At 45.8% G+C, this 12962-nt stretch overlaps 1 protein-coding gene across 4 annotated transcripts in view; it reads left to right on the top strand.

The window, feature by feature from the left end:
- Window positions 1–12962, top strand: part of ADAM15 (ADAM metallopeptidase domain 15) — a 64896-nt gene that overhangs the window by 16261 nt on the left and 35673 nt on the right. For all 4 annotated transcript variants that reach the window (XM_063439883.1, XM_063439882.1, XM_063439881.1 and 1 more), the window contains exons 3-9: window positions 1417–1490; window positions 3093–3171; window positions 3632–3708; window positions 5379–5544; window positions 6202–6267; window positions 6610–6681; window positions 8347–8516. In XM_063439883.1, the coding sequence (XP_063295953.1) occupies window positions 1417–1490; window positions 3093–3171; window positions 3632–3708; window positions 5379–5544; window positions 6202–6267; window positions 6610–6681; window positions 8347–8516 (704 nt within the window). The remainder of the gene's footprint in view (window positions 1–1416; window positions 1491–3092; window positions 3172–3631; window positions 3709–5378; window positions 5545–6201; window positions 6268–6609; window positions 6682–8346; window positions 8517–12962) is intronic.

Genomic DNA, 12962 nt, shown 5'->3' with positions numbered 1-12962 from the left:
AGGGGCAGGCATAATTTAAGTGTACACATCGTGGTGAGCCTAGTGTGTAGTGACTTTATTAAGTGATGCCAATTCCAGGTCGGGCGGTTCAACCGATCCCCATCAGCCTCAGGGTTGGTGCCCGAAGTAGTGGTCGGTGGGGGTCCGGGCCGGGGTTGCGGAGCTGGTGGTGGCTGGGATCTGCTTTCGGGGCGATTCGGTGAGGTGTCAGGGGTCCGGCCCTTGCTCCCCATCTCCATGAAGCAGAGACGCAGGGCTGGGTCGTGTCTGGGGGCATCCGGCGGGATGTCTTCGCCCAGGAGTGTTGGTGGTCACCATGAGGGAAGGGGGGGGGTTGAGCGGGGCTCGTTGCCTGTCGGGTGTGTGACTCACCGCTGGCGGTCTGTTGCTGACCCGCCGTGGCTTGTGTTGAGTCTCCCGCCTTCTCCTCCCAGCCTTCCAGGCTGTAGTCGGGCCCTCTCCTGGAGCTGCTGGTCGTGGCTTGATGACCCGTGGGTTTGTTGCTGATGGTGCCGCTGTTGGAGCGCTCCCGTGGCCCGAAAGCTTTGCCCAAAAGTCAGCCGTTCCGATAGTGGCGGCAATGAGGCTTTGCATTCTGGCTTGCACGTGGCGTCCGCCATGTTGTCTAGCGCTGGATCCGCAGGGTAAGTAGGCTAGATTGTTGCCGTGCACCTGAGGGGGGGGGGGGGTTAGGAGAGTGTGTCGGGGAGACCTCCAAATAGTTTGGCAGCAGTTAGCAGAGGGATCGGCCACTTCCCCTGTGCCGTCTGTGTAGGCCGCTTATAGACCTTGGGTCGATCCCCGGTGTGTCGTCTGTGGTCCGCCGCGGACTCGCTGGAGCGCTTCCTCTGTGCTTCCCTTTGCTTGTGGGCTGAAAGGCAGGCAAATTTTAGTTTTTTTTTTTTAGTTTTTAAGCTTGATTCAGGCGTTTTTATGAGGAGCTCTTCTGATGTGCGGCCGTTCGGCTTGGTGGCCAGGCTCTGCACCCCCTTTTAGGCTTTTTATTGAGTTCTTCTTCCTATTCTTGTCTTTTAAAATGGTCTTGTTTCCTATTCTAATAATAAAATTGTGTGTTTTTCTATTGATTTCTTGTTTTCTTTAATATATTATAAGGGAACCTTTTGTGTCTTTTGTGCACTTGTGTCCATTTAACATTTATGTGTTTTAGTTGCTATAATTAGGGTTATCCCCTTCTATGGTTCCCTTAGCACACCACTAAGTCCCCTCCAGGGACTCAACTTTGTTTCTGTTCCTCTCTCCTGTGCCTAGCCTTAGATTATCCTTCTCTTCAACACAAGCCTCCTATGCATGTTCACCACTTCTGCTTGAATACAATATGTCTATACACGACTTCTTGAATTAATATTTTCCTCATATTGTCTCCTGTATTTTTGTCTCCCTCTTTGATCTGTGCAGAGCCTTCCCAGCCAGTTACACTTCTTACTACACGTAGAAGGAAGCAACATTGAATTGGAGTTGGAGCAAAACAGGTTAGTCACACGTCACATGCAGGACTGTGAGTTTGTGTCCCCACGTCTGCAACGTTTGGATGTCAGGGTTGTTTAGTGTTGCAGGGTACTGCTGCCACTGATAAAAAAATAATAATAATAATTAGGTTGGTAATCACAATGCAAGCCCATTGATAAGGCATGATAATGGTCTCTTCCATCTTATTTCACAAAATTATAAGCATGTATAGTTTTAAGGTGTACCATTTCATTTTATTGCCCCTACAGGTTCTAGAGTACAGGATTGGCTTTGTATGCACCTGGCTTGGAGGGCTACTGAAAAGTCTGCTTGCCGCTAATTTAAAGAGATCATGTCAGACCGTATTTGCCCCAGGCTGTGAGGGGCTCAGTGTAGGCACTATCAGTAAGGTGTGAGAGGTGTTGGATGGCTTGTGTCTGTCCCTGGTGGTTGAGAAGCATGGTGTTCAGTCTACCTGTGTCCCTCTGCACATGGCAGACTGAGCACATTATTTAAATTGGGAGGTAGACACCGTAGGTGGGGCCCAGAGGTGGTGAATTGGCACGTTGGGCGTAGCACAGGATGGGAGGGTATCGGATCCTGCAAAGCGTGTCTTTCAAAGGAACGGTTCTATTTACAAAGGCCTTCCTGCTTCCTCTGGCAGTGCTTGGGAGGGAGGTAAGGCTGAGGAATGTGGCAGGAAATGTCAACCAAGCACAGTGGAGGGAGTAGAGGTGAGGTCACCCATACAGATATGGACTAGATAGGGAGCTGGGGGGGGGGGGCTTTTACCCCATTCAGGTAGACTATGTTAAATTGCTACATTGGACTAACCCTGTTACCATCAAATACAGATTGAGTTTAGTTAGATGGGAGAACAGCTGTAATGTATAAATGTTCTCTCGGGAATAGGTGGGCCTCTTCATCCCTTAGAGATAGGTGTAAATTATGGGACGGGTGACTACATATAGATAGGAGTAAAACAGGGGGGGGGGGGGTCTCCCCATATACATTGGTCAAATTAGTGGTCCAGGAGGAGGAATGATTTCATCCTATATTGATAGGGCAAATAAGGAAGGCTTGGGGGGAGGGGGGTAGTCACCCCATATTGAAAGGGTAATTAGGAGTTGGAGCTCAGGGCTGCTATACCGTGTATAGATAGGGTGTAGGAGCTAGGTGGAGAGGACTGCAGTCATCCCATATCAGTTGAGTAAATTAGGCGGCTGGGACAAGGGTTCCTGTTACCCCATATAGATAGGGCAAATTACAGGACGGAGTAGGTGAGTGCTGCTAAGGTATATTAGTTGGCTGGGTGATGAGGGCCACTGTAACCCTAAATGGACAGGGTAAAAAAGGGAGATGAAGTCCATCTTGTAAGTTACTGAGCCATGCCCAAAAAATGGGTGGCTTAAGTATTAATATGGTACAAAACACAGTACACATAGAAGGAAGAAACATTCTGGGGTCAAGAAGGAATTTTTTCCTAGTTTGTTATAAAATTGGAAGAACTGGGTTTTTGGATCAACAGCAAAAACAGATGTGAGAAAGACTGAACTTGATGGACACATGTCTCTTTTCTGCCATGTAACCATGTGTGTAAACTTAGTGTCTCTTATCTCTATTAGGCACCTAATGCCAGCGTCGCATAAACTGGCCTATTACCTGCCAGATGGGACTCGTGTGGCTGAAAATAACCCCCAGCTGGTAAGTGAAGCATTCTTACACATTCACTGTAATGTCTTCTATGAGGAAGAGGTGCCTGTACCTGCCTTTGTGTAGAGGTACATTGGCTTCCCCCTCTAGCAACGCTCCACGGTGACCTGACTCAATGCAAAAAACGCAGGTCTAGCTTGTGTTATTCCAAAGCGCAAAGATGCAGAGGTTGCCAATGGTGCTGACTCTGAGGCACTATAGGTATTGTTCCCTGTAAGCATGTTCTATAATGGTCCAGCACTGAAATAAGAATATTGTGAATATCTCAATCACCCCGAACAGATTGAAATTGTGATGGATTACCTTGCTCTTCAATGGTGAGAGAGGAAAGACTGTGCAGAAAGCACAATGGAGGCATCCCCTGCTGGAATGGGTCAAAAAACAAAAACTCAAAATTGATGTTAGATGTTTTTTATATGCACTAATTATTTTAATTTTTTTTCTACTGCAGGTGAACTGTTTTTATCATGGACACGTTTTGGGTCACACAAGACATTGGAGCAGTCTCAGCCTATGCTCGGGGATCAGGTAAGAAATCCACCCGAGACCTATCCCTTCTAACCTTTGTCAGGCCTGCCACTAAGGTCCATATCACATGACTTATTATATAGGCACACACTTGCCTGGCTTTTGCACCTGCCTGTACCCGTCCTATATTGATGTGCAGAGCATCAGGGCGTGTTAGCAAAACGCCTAAACCTGTTCCCCTTGAGCAGTGGTGTGACTCAGCCAAAAATACACATTCAAAGGATATTCGGATTTCTTCCAGTAGTAAAGTGTTTGTTACTGCTTTACATAGATCACAGGAACACATTATTATTACTTCCTGTCACCCAAATAAACAACTTTCCTTTAATCACTATATAAATCAACTATAGAATTAGCAACTTGGAAATATTTTAGACGTAATATAGTGTCATTTGCAGGCCCACAATGAAACACAATTAAAGCTTAAAAATCCTACCTGTAGATCAAATATGTTCAGATTACACTGCATGGGTAGCATTAGGGTTGTAGAATGGTAGGGATATGAATAAATATCTTTAATGCCTTATTTCCCTTTTGCCTGTTTAACCCCTCTATATATTGCAAAACATAATAATAATTACAAAGATTAAAAACAAAACAGACAATTGGAATAGATCTTTTGGTACGTTCTGACGTTGGCTGTCTGATGGCAGTTGCCAAATTGCCGGTGTCACGACAAATTTGCACTTGTTTTTCGTTCTCCACCTTGAACTCTTGCTTGAGGCTGGCTTATGGTCCCCAATGACGCTGCTGGAAGTGGAGTTACACCTCAGGCATCAGCGGCGTTAATCTTCCTATGTGCGACGTTTCATAACAAAACCCTGGATGTACAGAATCCAGGCACCATGACCATTTTAAATCCGTGCAGTGGTCATGGTTCTTTGAGAAGCATATGACAGGTGACATGTCAGAGATGTCACAATAACATTTCTTTGATCTGCTTTATGTGCTCATGTTCACATTTAATAAAATGCTTTTTGCCAAACCAATGCTTTGACAAACACATGACTTTAGTTATTTAATAGTTTTTATATAGTGTTCTTATCCGGAGCTTTTTACTATTTATGAAAAGAGAACATTGGTAATAATACAGAATATAAACAGGCTATGTACACAAATTGGTACAATAGGAGCAGATTATCCGGCCCACTAGCTTACGATCTACCGATTATAGTACTTTTAACCCCTTAAGGACACATGACGTGTGTGACATGTCATGATTCCCTTTTATTCCATAAGTTTGGTCCTTAAGGGGTTAAACAAAGCGCCTAGCAAAAAAAAAAAAAGATAATAGTAGGGAGTTAAAACATGAGGTTATACGGGGTGTTTGAAGATCTGGGGACATATGTAAATACTGAGTAGCTTGTGAGGTAGTTAAATAGTTAAGATTAGAGGCAGCTAATGGACATGCTAAATTGAAAGTAGGATGGAAGTAGTAGCAACATTTTGTAGATGGTTCCCGGAGGAAATCAGGGTGTACGTATAGATCTGGAGACAAAAGGATTGCAAAGGAAGTTGAAAAGCCACAAACGTGCTTTTCTATAGAAAATTCAGAAGGAGTTAAGTAACAATGGGGTAACGTTTTTCTTAAACACAATGAAATGACCATTTCTTTCCGGTGTCCGGGTCACATGAAATTAATTAACACTTCCCCTCTCCTTCTCCTACAGAGGGACAATTATCCTGGCTCCAGACAGAAGTTACAGCATTGAACCTGTATCGGGAGATCTGCCCAACAAACATGTTCTGCGTCTGATCCAAGACCACCAACACCAAAACTTGACCTGTGCGTCGGGAAATGTAAAAGAAGAAATTCTCTCATCTCCTCCCCGTAGGGTGAGACTCTGGGCAGAGATAAAATGCTAATACCAGACCATCTGAATTGTAGACATGACCTTCTGAATTGTCATCTTACCAACATCGAAGAATCCCTGCACACTGTTAGGAAATATTAAAGAAAAACTCCAAACATCTAAAGCACTTACGCTAGCTGACCCTTGCTGCTGTTTTTTTTTTTTTTTATAAATTTTATAAATTTACATAAATGTATAAATTAACCTTGTTACACCCCCTGACTGTCAATCATACAACTGGTTCTGTCACTTCCTTGTTTGTCCAGCCCTGTGTAGCAAACCTCAAGAGGCAGCAATTGCCCAGAGCACCTGTCATGCAAAGACTGACTTCTTATTGAGCTGTATTAAGAAGTGTGTGATTGGACAGCACAGAAAGTCTGGGCGGGGTTAGAAGGGGAGGGGTTGCAAGGGCTGCAGACAAGAGACCTGCAGATTTGACAAACTGTTTTTAGATATTCTTCCAATGAAAGAAATGGATAATTAAATGCAGTTATGTTTTTATGGGGTATGTCTACTAAACAGGGATTTTTAAAATTCTTTATTTATTTGGACAATGAAGTATCCCTTTAAGGACTTTGACAGAATGCATGGCTAAACGTTTCTCTTAAGTGCGACTAATATGATTTTTTTTCTGTTGTAGATGAAGAGGGATGTTGTGAGTGAGATTAAATACGTGGAGCTTGTGATGGTCGCAGATTACAGCGAGGTGAGGGCATCATATTACAACTGCATGTAGAAATATTTTACATATTTACTAATCCAGGTATTTTTGAGAATTAACAGGATATTTGCACACTTAGGCCAATATGCAAGCCTGGAACATTTTACCCTAGGCAGATCCTTTTTTGGCTTGGCTGATTTAACGTAAAATGTACAATTCCCTTGTCAATTTCCAGTTTTTAGTGAATAACCCAATATATCTTTTATCTCCTTAAGCCTGCAGCTCCTTCCATGTGATATTTGTTACTGTATGATTTTATACTGTACAATGCCATTGAATAGGTGAATGCTTTACATATAAATAATCATAATATTTTGTTTCTTCAAGTACAAGTTATTTTACAAGGATTTGAAGAGCTTGCAGATTCGAATGTTGGAGATCGCCAACAAGGTGGATGCTGTAAGTAGTTTAAAACCCAACACCCCCTTTTACACATCATGCCCCCCTTTTACACATCATGCCCCCCCTTTACACATCATGCCCCTCCTTTACACATCATGCCCCCCCTTTACACATCATGCCCCCCCTTTACACATCATGCCCCCCCTTTACACATCATGCTCCTCCTTTACACATCATGCCCCCCCCTTTACACATCATGCTCCCCCTTTACACATCATGCTCCCCCTTTACACATCATGCCCCCCCTTTACACATCATGCTCCTCCTATACACATCATGCCCCCCCCTTTACACATCATGCTCCCCCTTTACACATCATGCCCTCCCTTTACACATCATGCCCCCACTTTACACATCATGCCCCTCCTTTACACATCATGCTCCCCCTTTACACATCATGCCCCCCCTTTACACATCATGCCCCCCCTTTACACATCATGCTCCTCCTTTACACATCATGCCCCCCCTTTACACATCATGTTCCCCCTTTACACATCATGCTCCCCCTTTACACATCATGCCCCCCCTTTACACATCATGCCCCCCCTTTACACATCATGCCCCCCCTTTACACATCATGCCCCTCCTTTACACATCATGCCTCCCCTTTACACATCGTGCCCCCCCTTTACACATCGTGCCCCTCCTTTACACATCGTGCCCCTCCTTTACACATCATGCCCCTCCTTTACACATCATGCCCCTCCTTTACACATCATGCCCCTCCTTTACACATCATGCTCCCCCTTTACACATCATGCTCCCCCTTTACACATCATGCTCCCCCTTTACACATCATGCTCCCCCTTTACACATCATGCCCCCCCTTTACACATCATGCCCCCCCTTTACACATCATGCCCCCCTTTAGACATCATGACCCCCCTTTACACATCATGACCCCCCTTTACACATCATGCCCCCCCCTTTACACATCATGCCCCCCCCTTTACACATCATGCCCCCCCTTTACACATCATGCCCCCCCTTTACACATCATGCCCCCCCTTTACAACATCATGCCCCCCCATTCACACATCATGCCCCCCCATTCACACATCATGCCCCCCATTCACACATCATGCCCCCCATTCACACATCATGCCCCCGCATTCACACATCATGCCCCCGCATTCACACATCATGCCCCCCTTTCACACATCATGCCCCCCTTTCACACATCATGTCCCCCCTTCACACATCATGTCCTCCCTTCACACATCATGCCCCCTTCACACATCATGCCCCCCCTTACACGTCATGCCCTCCTTTACACGTCATGCCCCTCCTTTACACGTCATGCCCCCCCTTTACACATCATGCCCCTCCTTTACACATCATGCCCCCCCCTTTACACGTCATGCCCCCCTGGTGTGTCTCTGGATAGCTGCCACACAGCCAGGGCTACTCAGTAAATAGAAAGTTAATCTGACAATACTTACAAAGGCCCTTTTACTCTCCTACTTAGAAATACACCTCACTTCTAAAATAACAAATAGAACCCACACAGTATGGTGTCTAAACAGGGAGTCTTGTGAATTGTAAGAAGATAAACAGATCTCATGGTGAGATCTTTCTTACAAAAGATGGGGGGGCATTGAAAGTTTGTGTAGTATCTCTAGGGGTGACTTGTCTCTCTGTGTCTGTGTTTGGCACCCACAGTTTTACCGCACATTGAATATACGCGTGGTGTTGGTGTCCGTGGAGGTGTGGAACAAGGAGGATCAGATAACAGTCAGTACAGATCCTACACTCACACTGAACCGCTTCTTGGCCTGGCGAGAGAAGATATTATTAAAGCTGGTACCTCACGACAATGCGCAACTCCTAACGTAAGTGCATCTCTAAACACTCGTGTCTGCCTATGTGAACGTACGCGAGGTACTTGGGACTAGTCCTATGCTTTCACATTGTACGATGGTAAAGAATGTGGAAACATAAAAGTACATTCACACACAGGTCAGCCTTCCTCTGGGTCCTCACCAATCATAGAGGCAGGACCAGATTAACATAGGGGCTGATGGAGCTGCAGCTACAGGCCCAGGCCCATGCAATAGGCCCATTTAAAAAAAAAAAATATATATATTTTTTATTTTTTTTTACACACTACTCTTGGGTTTGCCACCTGACTGGTATTTTACCAGCACAGCTGGTATTTTACCAGCACAGCCGGTATTTGAGGCTGCCTGGCCGTGCCAGTATTGCAGTAATACCGTCAATACAGATATTTTGTTCAGTGTAAACAGAGATTACTCTGCAATACCAGCACCAGCCAGTAGAGGTCACTGTGTGTGGAGAGAGGCAGGGATAGGAAGTTACAGCATATCCCCCTCTGCCTCTCTCGACTCACTGATCCGCGGGGGAGCGGCTACACAGCACAGAGAGTCCAGACAGCAGCTCCCAGCCTGCATAGACAGACTACAGCTCAGGGAAATGAAGGATGGGGGGAGAGGCAGCAGGAAAACATGGGGACACTGAGACACTAGGGGACACTGAGACACTAGGGGACACTGAGACACTAGGGGACACCGAGACACTAGGGGACACCGAGACACTAGGGGACACCGAGACACTAGGGGACAGGGCTGCCATCAGAAATTTTGGGGCCCCTGACAAAGCACAAGGTCTGGGCCCCTCCTCCCCCTCCCCCTCCCACCCCTCCCCCTCCCTCCCGGGCCCGCCCACGCCCTACCTAGTCCGCTGACAATGATGCGGGACTGAATGTGGTGTGTATAGTGGAAGTGAATTAGAATGTGTGTAATGGATGTAGTGTTTGTGTGCATTAGATACTGTTTGTGCAGTGAATGCAGAGTGTGTTAGTGTAGCGGATGCAGTGTGTATAGTGAACGCAGAGTGTGTTTGAGTAGTGGATGTAGTGTGTGTACAGTGATGTAGTGTGTGTTTGTGTAGTGGATGTAGTGTTTGTATGTACTAGATGAAATGTGTTTAGTGGATGCAGTGTCTGTAGTTGATGTAGTGTGTGTATTAGATGCAGTGTCTGTGTATAGTGAATGCAGAGTGTTTCAATTTGTGGTGGATGTAGTGAGTGTAATGTGAATACAGGATGTTTGTGTAGTGGATGCTGTGTGTACAGTCGATGCAGAGTGTATGTTAGTGTAGTGAATGCAGAGTGTGTGTCAGTATAGTGAATCCAGAGTGTGTGCATAGTTTAGTGAATGCAGAGTGCGTGTTAGTGTGTAATAAATGCAGAGTGTGTGTTAGGGTGTAGTGAATGCAGAGTGTGTCAGTGTAATGAATGTAGTGTGTGTGTAAATTTGTAGTGAATGCAGAGTGTGTGTTAATGTGTAGTGAATGCAGAGAGTGTGTTAGTGTGTAGCGGATGCAGAGTGTGTGTTAGTGTAGTGAATGCAGAGTGTGGTAATGTGTAGCGAATGCAGAGTGTGTGTCAGTATAGTGGATGCAGTGAGTGTGTTAGTGTGTAGTGTATGCAGAGTGCATGTTGTATTAGTGAATGCAGTGTGTGTATTGTATTAGTGTATGCACTGTGTGTGTTAGTGTATGCAGTGTGTGTTGTGTTAGTGTATGCAGTGTGTGTGTTTGTGTATGCGGTGTGTGTTGTATTAGTGTATGCAGTGTGTGTTGTGTCAGTGTATGCAGTGTGTGTTGTGTTAATGTATGCAGTGTGTGTTGTGTTAGTGTATGCAGTGTGTGCCGTGTTAGTCTATGCAGTGTGTGTGTTGTGTCAGTGTATGCAGAGTGTGTGTGTTGTGTCAGTGTATGCAGTGTGTGTGTGTTGTGTTAGTGTATGCAGTGTGTGTGTGTTGTGTTAGTGTATGTGGTGTGTGTGTTGTGTCAGTGTATGCAGTGTGTGTGTGTTGTGTTAGTGTATGCAGTGTGTGTGTTGTGTTAGTGTATGCAGTGTGTGTGTGTGTGTGTGTTGTATGTGTGTGTTGTGTCAGTGTATGTAGTGTGTGTATGTGTGTGTTGTGTCAGTGTATGTAGTGTGTGTGTGTGTGTGTTGTGTCAGTGTATGCAGTGTGTGTGTTTTGTCAGTGTATGTAGTGTGTGTGTGTGTGTGTGTGTTGTGTCAGTGTATGTAGTATGTGTGTGTTGTGTCAGTGTATGTAGTGTGTGTGTGTGTTGCGTCAGTGTATGTAGTGTGTGTGTGTGTGTGTGTGTTGTGTCAGTGTATGTAGTGTGTGTGTGTGTTTTGTGTCAGTGTATGTGGTGTGTGTGTGTGTGTGTTGTGTCAGTGTATGTAGTGTGTGTGTGTGTTGTGTCAGTGTATGTAGTGTGTGTGTGTGTTGTGTCAGTGTATGTAGTGTGTGTGTGTGTGTGTGTTGTGTCAGTGTATGTAGTGTGTGTTGTGTCAGTGTATGTAGTGTGTGTGTGTGTGTGTGTGTTGTGTCAGTGTATGTAGTGTGTGTGTGTAAATGTCCAATGAGGAGGGGGAGGGGGGGCATTTTAACATTATTTAAAAAATAATAATAATTTAATTAATTAAATTGTTTTTCCCCCCTCCCTGCTTACCTGTGTCTAGGGAGGGGGGAGATTCCATCCCCGGTGGTCCGGTGGTCCGGTGGCATGGTGGGGCCCCCCGGGTTCCATGTTACCGCAGAGGGGGCCCAGGCAGCACACTGCTTCTCCTCTTCTCTCCTCCAATAACTCTCGCGAGACCCGCGGAGCGTTGCCATGGCAACCGGGTCTCGCGAGCGTTATTAGCAGGGAGGAGAAGAGAAGAAGCAGTGTGCTGCCTGGGCCCCCTCTGCGGTAACAGGGAGCCGGGGGCCCGGGGCTGCACACATAGCGATATTCGCTATCTATGTGTGCAGGGAGGGAAAGTGGGGCCCGAGCAGTCCGGGCCCCCCAGGGCCGCCGGGCCCGTGACAACTGTCACGGTTGTCACCCCCTGATGGCGGCCCTGCTAGGGGACACTGAGACACTAGGGGACACTGAGACACTAGGGGACACTGAGACACTAGGGGACACTGAGACACTAGGGGACACTGAGACACTAGGGGACACTGAGACACATGGGGACGCTGTGAGACATAGAGACATTGGGAGACACATTGGGACACGGAAACACTAGGGACACAGTGTCTCCATGTCTTCCCAATGTTCCCATGTCTCCCAGCCAGTATCCCCGGGTCTCTCAGTGTCCCTATGTCTCTCAGTGTCCCCTAGTATCCTAGTAACACCGGAAACACAGACATGGGGACACGGGGAGAAATGAGGACACTGAGACACTGGGAGACTAGGGGACTGGGCGACATGGGGACACTGACACTGGGATAGGGACACTGATGCCAAGCTGGCCTTCCAATTCTTTGGACAGACATGCCCCCCTTTTGGGCATGTTCGCCCCTTTTGGCAGTTCTGGTCACATGATTCGCGTCAGTGGCCCACCCTTTTACCCCGCACCTTGACTTCCTGCTTCACTGGACACTGCTGTTAGGGGGTATGGATTTACTTGAAAAATGAAAGCATAAATTAGAGAGAGATTAGCATAGAGTATGTGTTTTCTTATAGCTGCATCCTTTGAGTTTTCCTCCAACACCAACTCCATCAGATACATGATGCTTGGGAGGTATGACTGTTTTAGTGTTTTTGGTCGATAAGATTCTGTAATTAGGCCCCATCATAATTGTCAGCACCAGGCCCACTGGGCTCTTAATTTGGCCCTGCCTAGATGACTAGCAGCGCAACAAACCACTGATCTAATTTCTCTCCCTTGAGTCTAAGGGAGCCATTACTGAGCTTGCTGATCAAAGTGGGAGTTGTAGTTAGTCAGCAGCGCAAGAGTTTTCGCTTAGTTAACTGTGCACTAGTCTGACAGTAGTACTTTCTGTTAGAAAATGTTGATAATGGTGATCTTTGCCAGTCGGTCTTTCTACTATTAATAATGTTACACGTGCTTGCTCTTGCCGTCCTGTTTCCCACTTAAAACATGAACACAATTTTTTTTACTCCAAAGGGAATAAAGCCTCAGCGATGCTTGCCTCCAAATTGAGACATAAGATTGAACATTGTGTAATTGATAGCGGTGAAAAAATAATACATCCAACCAAAATTAGCAATTTATTTGTAGAGTACTATAGGTCCCTTTACAATCTTAATTTGGACCCAAACATCAGTCAACCTAATTGGGACACAATTAGATGTTTTTTAAAATAAATTTCAGCTACCAAAAATGTCCCAAGATAAATTGGAGACTCTAAATTTAGCTATAACCCAGGATGAGGTGTTGGAGGCAATTAAAAATACTCCTACTGGTAAGGCACCGGGACCGGATGGTTTTACCATTCATTACAGTA

The sequence above is a fragment of the Pelobates fuscus genome, chromosome 13 (assembly GCF_036172605.1).
Source record: "Pelobates fuscus isolate aPelFus1 chromosome 13, aPelFus1.pri, whole genome shotgun sequence".
NCBI classification, from domain to species: domain Eukaryota; kingdom Metazoa; phylum Chordata; class Amphibia; order Anura; family Pelobatidae; genus Pelobates; species Pelobates fuscus.
Note: the sequence above shows the minus strand (reverse complement) of the source record. Positions and strands in the feature narration are given on the sequence as shown.